At 38.9% G+C, this 9,220-nt stretch overlaps 1 protein-coding gene across 1 annotated transcript; it reads left to right on the top strand.

Moving 5' to 3' along the window:
• The first annotated feature begins 6,008 nt into the window (after positions 1 to 6,008).
• TMA7 (translation machinery associated 7 homolog) lies at positions 6,009 to 6,273 on the top strand. The gene is given in 2 exon segments (XM_044660897.1): positions 6,009 to 6,138; positions 6,141 to 6,273. Coding segments are annotated over 2 exon segments (192 nt in total). The 5' UTR covers positions 6,009 to 6,026; the 3' UTR covers positions 6,221 to 6,273.
• The last annotated feature ends 2,947 nt before the right edge of the window (positions 6,274 to 9,220 follow it).

Here is a 9,220-nt window from a genome sequence, read left to right as displayed (position 1 = left end):
ACAGTGTACAAAAAGGAATATAAAGAGAAATACATAAAAGAAAGAATCTCTATTCACGGAACTAAAATTTGGGTGCATGACCTATATCACTGTGAAAATCTCTTAGCAATAGCAAGAAGTCATATTAAACAATACACTTAACACTTATCTCAACTGTCAGATGTATTTGAATTTGCCTGGTCTCTACTGATAGCCCTCCAATTACAAAAGACCACATGTTCTCTTATAGAGAATTAAGAATTCTCATTTGAATCATCCAGTTTTGGAAAACTTTAACAACAACAAAAAACAATTGCCTCCTTCTATGTGTTAATTAATAAGTAACTGAAAAAGAAGACAGCTAGGTGGCATGACAAGGCAAATTCTGGGCCTTGAGTCAGGAAAATGAGTCTTCCTGAGTTCAAATCTGACCTCAAACACATATTAGCTGTATGACCCTGGGCAAGTCACTTAATCTTGTTTGCTACAGTTTCCTCATCTGTAAAATGAGCTAGAGAAGGAAATGTCAAAGTATTCCAGTTTCTGTACCAATAAAACCCCAAATGGAGTTATGAAAATGACTGAAGGACAAGAAGTACTTACTAGGTGCCAGTTACTGTACCAAGCACTAGGGATATAAATACAAAGATAAAAATTCCTGCCCTTGAAAGAACTTGCGTTGAATTGGGAGATGTAACATGTTTATTGGTAAGTACATTCACTATACATATATATATATATGTATATATATATATAAACTAAATATGAAATGACTAGACAGGGTTAAGATACCCCTAATAGCTAGAGGAAGCAGGAAAATCTTTTTTTTTTTTTAACTTTTACTTTCTGTCTCAGTAACAACTCTAAAATAGAAGGGCAAGGACTAGGCAATCAGAGTTAAATAACACAGAGTAACACAGCTAAGAAGTGTCTGAGGACAGACAGATTTGAACCCAGGACCTCCTAACTCCAGGTCTAACTCTCTATCCACTGTGCTACCTTCCTGCCTTGAATAAAGACCTTTAGGAGAAGATGGTATTGCAGCTGAGCCATGAAGGAAGCTAGAACTTCTAAAAGACAGAGGTGAGGAAGAAGAACATCCTAGGATGTGAGATGGCCTATGCAGAGGCAAAAGTTGGGAGATATGATGTCATATGGGGAAGAGTAAGTCGATGAAAGCACCCTGCCCCATTTTTTAATTATTTAAATTGTTAGGATTTCACCCCTTCTATCAAACCTAACTCTATCTTAACCACTCATTCTAGTTCTGCCCTCAAATGTCAAGCAAAATAAACTAAACCCCTTTTTCCAGGATGGTCTCTTTAAATACTTGAAGATAACTATCATGTCCTATTTCATTTCTGCCCTAAGTCTTTTCTAATTTAGGTTAATGGCCTTCAGTTCCTTCATTCAGCTCTCCTATGGCTGGATGTCAAGGTCTTTCACCTTGAAACCCTTCCTGATTGCCCTTCTCTGATTGCTGTCCAACTTATTGACATGCTTCCTAAAATGTGGTACCCAGAACTGAGCATGGTACTTCAAAGGAGGTCTGACCCAGACATGTTACTGCAGGACGTTGACCTTCCTACCCATGGACATCATGTCTCTCTTAGCAGCAGCCTAAAATTGTAGTAGTTTCCTTGTTGGCACAGTACCTCATTGATTCACATCAGCCTTGCAGTCCATTCATAACTCTGGATCTTTTTCACAAGAGCTGCTATTGATGAATCCATCCTCATATCATAGAGATGATTTTTTGAATTCAAACGCAAGATTTTATATTTACCTTACCCTCAGAGGGAGCTTGGGAGCAAGTGTTGGCAGTGGTAGTGTCCCTATAGTAACTGCACAAGGCAGAAAAAAGCTCTCCATATAGGCCACCCCACAGAGGAAGACCTTTTATTCCTTACTCCTTCAGGGAGCTACCGTTCTGAAATGGTGAGGGAATCATCCCAAGTTATTCCCTGATTCCAGAAGCTCTCCCCCAGCCCTCAGTTCTTTCTGAGCTTGTCATTTTCCACCAGAAGAACCAAAAAATGGAGTTATTGTTTTATATTTGGCCTTGGATAGTTTTACCAGGCTTATGAAAAATAGCGCCAGTCCTCACAGATCGCCCCCCCCCCCACTCCCCACTCCCACCCAGGTTTTGCTGAGCCAAGAAAGTATCCTTCATCTTAGGAAGGAGAAATTCCTTCCCTTTTCCTATCTATATCCCTGCTTTAAATAAATACATGAAACAGCTAAGGTCTTTTGGTCAATGAGCTTTATCTCAGTAGTAGAATAAAGACAAGACTGAAAGTAAATGTTTGGAAAAGAACAAAGTCACCAAACTCTAGCTGCTTCTTAAAATACCACAGCAGAGAAAAATGGGAGCATGGCACAGTATTTCATGACAATTTGGCTTCTCTTGGAACAAGGGAGAGGAAAAGCACCATCATGTCTTTCTCCTACTTGAGTTGGTCCAGTTCATGGTTCACAATGAGAAGGTTTCCATTTTCCCTTGCTTCTGACCATCATCATTCCCCCCAAATCCCTGTCCTTTGTCCCACACATCTAGCACAATGGCTCCTCCCAGCAACACAATCCTATTCAGCCTCAAGGTCAAGGATAAAACCTCCCCAACTTGGGATTGTTGGATAAACCACCCAGCCATCAGCTTGGTTCCCTCCCTGAAATCCCTCAAGGTACCCCTCACTGCAAGAGACTTGGGAGGCAGGTGACTCATGAATTTCTTTTAAGTATTATCTTATTAGATTCAGCAAGTGTTTCAGGCCATCAAGGTTGGTTTGGATACTGACTCCTCCATCCAATGTGTTCCATATCTATTCTAGCTCTGTGTCATCCTCAAATTTGATTCCCTCCTTCAATCTTTCCTGCTTTTCCCCTGCCTATAAATAAACCTAGTAAATCTCCCTCATATTTAAAAAAAAAATCTTCATTTTCCCTGTCATCCCTTCAAATATTGCCTGCATATGTCTTCCAAAGCACCTAGAAAAAATAATTTCTGGTGCAGGTAGACGGTTCAATGGATAGAGAGCCAGGCCTGGATGTAGGAGATCCTGGGTTAAAATCTGACATCAGATATGTCCTAGCTATGTGACCTTGGGCAACCCACTTAACCCCAGTTTCCTAGCCCCTTCTATTCTTCTGCCTTGGAACCTATAGTATCAATTCTAAGACAGAAGATAAGGAGTTAAAAAAAAAAAGAGCCATTTCCATTTGAAATCTCTATTTTTTTTTTTTTTTGCCATCACTCACTTCTCAATTTCTTACATTTAGGCTTTATATCCCATCACTCTTCTGCAAATCTCTGATTTTTTTCTTCATTTTTAAGTATTTAGCCTTCTTGACCTGGTAGCTAGGTGGTGCAGTGAATGGAATGATGGGCCTAGAGTCAGGAAGATTCATTTCCAGGAGTTCAAATCTGGCCTCCAAACCTTACTAACTGTGTGACTCTAAGCAAGTCACTTAACCTTGTTTGCCTCAGTTTCTTCATCTGTAAAATGAGCTGGAGAAGGAAATAGCAAACCACTGAGCATTTTTGCCAAAAAAAAAAAAAAAACAAATTGGGTCATGAAGAGTCAACATGACTGAAACAACTGAACACCGAAATATGCCAGGCACAATTAAGAACCACTACTAAGCTCACACTCTCCTTGGCATGGGCCCCTACCCACATTCTTGGAACCCAACCTCTAATTCCTACCCTGTCTAGCTCTTTTTTAACTTTTATCTCTCCTTTACTCTAGTTTGACCTCTGAAGCCAAACAGAACAAAAGAAACTCAGTTCAATTCAATAAACATATATTATAAACTGTGACCACTATGGGCAGTGCTCTGAGCCCTGAGGATACAAAGACAGAAAGGAAATAATTCCTGCTAGGAGTATATATTCTAATGAGAAGTGGGATGGGGTGGGAGTATACAACAGATGCCTAGATAAGTCAATTGGAGGTAATTTGAAAAGGAAGAAGCATTAGACCTACAGCCCTGGAGATAAGAGGCTAAGTCAGTGATGGTGAACCTTTTAGAGACCAACTGCCCAAACTGCAATCCTCATGCCCCCCACCTCACCCCCATCCCACCCCACCTTACCCCACTGGACTGCTATGCAGAGGAGCAGGTCATGGGAAAAATGTCCTCAGGCACATGTAGAAAGAGGGAAGGGAGCAGCCCCTTTGGCACACATGCCATAGGTTCACCAACACAATACTAGGTGATATCTTAGAAATGACAATGACTTGAAGTTAGGAGAGGCTAAGGTTGAAATTCCAACTCCTATTCACAGAAGTTGTGTGTTGTTCCATAACATAAGTCATATCTGAATCCTTGTGACTCCACTTTAGGTTTTCTCAGCAAAAATACTGAAGTGGTTTGCCATTTCCTTCTCCAGTTCACTTTACAGATGAGGAAACTGAGGCAAATAGGATTAAGTGACTCGCTCAAGGTCACGCAGCTAGTATCCATCTAAGGACAGATTTGAACTCAGGAAGATGAGTCTTTTTGACTCCAGGCCACATACTCTATCTACTTTACCACTTAGCTGCTTCTGGCACACAGAAAATGCCTAACAAATCTTAGTTGACTGCCTGACAAGAACAATTGACTCGATATATTTTTTAAAACTAACAATTAGAATTATCTATAAATGAATTGGGAGGCAGTTAGTAGACAGAGCACTGGGGCCTGGAATCAATAAGACTCATCTTTATGAGTTCAAATCTAGCCTTAGACATTTACTAGCTTGATAGCCCTGGGCAAATGACTTAAACCTGTTTGCCTCAGTTTCCTTACCTGTAAAATGAGTTAAAGAAGGAAATGGCAAGCCACTCCAGCATCTTTGCCAAGAAAACCCCAAATGATGCCTGACATGACTGAAAAATGACTGAATAACAATAAATGAATTGAGTTACCTAGTAAATTCTCTATTTTTGAAGACCTTTAAGCATAGACTAGATGTCAGGGATGTTGTAGCAAGGTGCCCTACATTAGGTTAGATTAGATAGTTGACTTACATGGTGGAGAGAATCCTGGACTTGTCTTCAGAAGGACCTGAGTTTGAATCTTGTCTGAGACATTTAGACTGTGTAACTGTTGGCAAGTCACTAATCCTCTTTTTGGATACAGTATTCTCATCTGTAAAATGGAAGGGGAGGCTCTAAGTCTTTGATCCTATGATCTTTTTCCTTACAAGACAGAGTCTATGATTATATATATCTTGATAAGAGAATCCAAATAAGGTGTGTGAGTGTGTGTGAAATCTGCTGGAAACCCAATTATGTCTCTGTGCTCAAGCCTTTCTTTCAGATTTAGCACCATGAATTCTCTGTCTTTAAGAATTTAGAATATCTTATTAACATGCCTAAACTTAAATATTGACCAGCAAAGTAGATAATTCTAAAAATAAAGTCCACAAGCTTTTAAATTTAAAATAAATTAGCTCTAGATATAATTAGGTACTTTTCTCTTAGTATTATTTAACTGTTATCAATCACCTTTTAATCTAGCCCTGCTTTTATCTCCAGACTTTACAGTCTCCATCTTGTAAGAAATATGTACCAATATACAAATATACTGATACCTAAATTCTCCACCTTTTGAAAAAAGAATAAAGAAAGTAGCCCTTTATTAAAACAGCTGCATATTAACCAGTAAAGTAGATAATTCTTAAAAAAACAAACTTATAAAGTAAACGAATGCTAGGTGTCCTCAGGTACCTTTCCCTCTGTTGTTTAATTATTGGCTAATACAGTTCAATTTAATTCCGCTCTTATCCTCAGACTTGGATTAGAACGTTTCTTTTAACTCAACCTAGTCCCATTTTTTCATTAGCATGGACCAGGTCACTCTTGCATACTTCTGCTCAGGTAACTAATGTTGTGTGCTAAAGAAGGAGCAAAAGAAAAGAAATTCTAGAAGGTCAGAGCTAGAAGGGAGAGTTCATCCGGTTCAGTCTCCTCATTTTGGAAATGAGAAAAGGGAAGCCAAGAAAGGTTAAATAGTCATCTCAGAATCACCTGTGTAGGGGAAGCTGAGCAGCAGGCATCATGTCCGGATGCGAGGGTGGTAAGAAGAAGCCTCTGAAGCAGCCCAAGAAACAAACCAAGGAAGTGAATGAGGAAGATATAGCTTTCAAACAAAAACAAAAAGAAGAACAGAAAGACTGGAAGAGTTAAAAGCAAAAGCTGCTGGGAAGGGACCACTTACCAGTGGTGGAATTAAGAAATCTGGCAAAAAGTAAACGTTCCTGTGTAGATATGATGGTGATTCCTGTTGGTTTCTTTCTTGCTTTGTGACATCTACATTTCCTACTTCAATATCTATTGCCACCTACAGTCAAGATTGTCACCTTAATGAGTCTATTATACATTGTAATAAACTTTAAAAAAAAAATAAAAAAAGAACCACCTGTGTATTAATGGTAAAAGTAAGCTTTAAATTTGCTTTCTGACTTCTGAGTATTGTGCCATATTTAAAACTTCTTTTAACGGCAGAATTTCTATCTAAAAATATTATTCCAGTAATAAAACTCAGAGCCGTAATTAAAAAAACAAAATTTCTTTCCAGGACTGTGCTGGAACCAGCTGAAACTGACTCATCAAAACTTATAGTTAGGGGGCAGCTGGGTAGCTCAGTGGATTGAGAGTCAGGCCTAGATATGGGAGGTCCTAGGTTCAAATCCTGCCTCAGACACTTCCCAGCTGTGTGACCCTGGGCAAGTCACTCGACCCCATTACCCACCCTTACCACTCTTCCACCTAGGAGCCAATACACAGAAGTTAAGGGTTTAAAAAAAAACACAAAACTTACAGTTAAATTTTCATTGTGAATATTTACACCCCAGAAACATCAAACAAATGCTACAAATCAGAAATTGATTTATTCTTTTGTCAATTTTCAGAATTGAGAAAGCAAAAGAGAAAATTTTAATAATTGAGATTAAACTTGAAGTTCTCTGTCTTTTTTTGTTTTTGGTTGTTAATTATTTACTAGCATACTGTTGACTACCTAACACTACCAAATGTAACATGTACCTCTCTCCAGGAGACTAAAGAATAGTGTCCTTTAAAAAAAATTTTCCCCTGATTACATGTCAATACAATTTCCAATAATCATTTTCTGCCATTTTGCTGTCCATGTTGTCTCCCTCCTTCCCTCCCATCCTCCATGCTTCCCAAGATGGCAGGTAAAATGATATAGGTTGTATATATGTTATCATAACATATATATTTCCATGTTCATCATATTGTAAAGAAAGATACATATCACTTACATTAGAGAAAGATTCATGGAGGAAATAGGTGAAGAATGGCATGATCTAATCTGCATTCAGATTCCATCCCTTCCTTCTATAGCTGTGGATAGCCTTTTTCATCATGAGTCTCTTGAAGTTGCTGATAATAGTTAAGTCATTCACAGTTCTCATACATTATTGTTGTTACTGTGTATACTATTCTCCTGGTTCTGCTCCTTTCACTTTGCATCAGTTCATATAAGTCTTTCCAGGTTTTTATATAGCACTGTGTCTTTTGAGAGTCTTCTGGCATAAAGGAGTCTGTCCTGAGAGGACCTAGGGTTTCTCTATTGACTCTCTCTTTCTACACCTGGACTCACAATGCCCTACTCCCCCAGTGTAGGTTCCACTGTCAATAGGGTAAGCCCTTCTCTGGGTACTCAGTTTATGTCTAAAGAAAGGTCTGTGGACCAGCCAGAGAAGTCATGAAAATAAATCCTAAATCAATTCTGATGCTGATAATAATTTGTAGAACAAAAGGAAATCAGTTTAATGACAAACTTTATTGTAAGCAATGGAGAAGAGGGAGAAGGAGAGAGAGAACAAAAGGGGCCCCAAAATATAAATCAGGCATATGCTCTAATGTAGAGTATAACTCATATAATGGTGACACTGTTGAGGAACACAGACATAGGTCCATTCAGCAGGGAGGGGGTGCTCCAAAGTGCCCATTTGAGAGCAGAATTCTTGTTACTCCAATTTGGGGGGGGGGGGCCTTGGAGCTGGCTGAGTTGCATGTTAGAGGTTAGGGCAAAATATTATCTGGAGGGGTTGTTATCAAGGAGAAAAAAAGCAGGTGGTAGAGAAAATATTATTTGGGGAACACAGCTATAGTAACCTTCAAAAAATAGTATTTTCCCATTTTTCCATTTTCTAAAAGCCTATAGCTTCCCTTAAGAGGAACCCATTGGTGGGGCAGTTAGGTAGGCTCAGAGCATTGAGAACCAGGCTCAGAGACAGGAGGTCCTGGGTTCAAATCTAGCCTCTGACACTTCCTAGCTGTGGACCCTGGAAAAGTCACTTAACCTCCATTACCTAGCCCTTTTTACACTTCTGCCTTGAAACCAATATGTAGTGTTGTTTTTGTTTCTGTTTTTTTTAAAGAAGAAACTGTCATGGCAGTCTCAAAACCACCAGGCCTAATTTGATAAAATATAATTAGGGTAACAAGAACAGACACATATCTGCAATGTATGTTAAGAAATACTACATATTATTACAAAGTGTCTAAATGATTGATAACAATGTAAGGGATACAAAATATTTAAGATAACTAATGTTTATATAACACTTCAAGCTTTGCCAAGTGCTTTACAAATATTATCTCAGCAATCTTGGGAGGTAGGTTCTCTTATAATATGGTTTTTACTAATGAAGAAACGGAGGTAGACAAAAAATAAATGACTCGCCCTGGGTCACAGAGTAAGTGTCTGAGGCTGGCTTGAAGGTCAGATCTTTCTGACACCCACTAGTGTCCTCTATTCAGCGTGTGACGTAAATAAATGTCAGAGGAAGGAAAGATCAATGTGGAATGTGTTGTCAGGGACAACCTTTTAGAAAGGAAAGCATTTGAGCTAGACCTTGAAACGTGGGTAGGATTTGAAAAGGTGAAGGAAAAAGAGGACATTTCAGGGATAAAAAAAAGCAGGAACAAGAAAGAAAGACTATTCCCAGAACAATGAAGAGACCAGCCTGGCTAGAAGTGAGAGTTTCACATTATGGAACAGAAGGAATATGGAATAGAGCCAGCTAGGTAGGTTGAGTGCATATTTTGGAGGAGGGAGACTATCAGAGTTTGGAGTTTATCTGTAGGTAATAGGGAGCCAAACCAAGGGTTTGAATACCAAAGGACTTAAGAAGATTAGTTTGGTAGTGAAATGTAGGTTGGATAATCAATGTCTTGTTAGGTGCTTTTTAGGGTAAAATGTAATAATCCAGGCAAAAGAA

This window comes from Gracilinanus agilis, chromosome 2 (genome assembly GCF_016433145.1).
Source record: "Gracilinanus agilis isolate LMUSP501 chromosome 2, AgileGrace, whole genome shotgun sequence".
Taxonomy (NCBI): domain Eukaryota; kingdom Metazoa; phylum Chordata; class Mammalia; order Didelphimorphia; family Didelphidae; genus Gracilinanus; species Gracilinanus agilis.
Note: the sequence above shows the minus strand (reverse complement) of the source record. Positions and strands in the feature narration are given on the sequence as shown.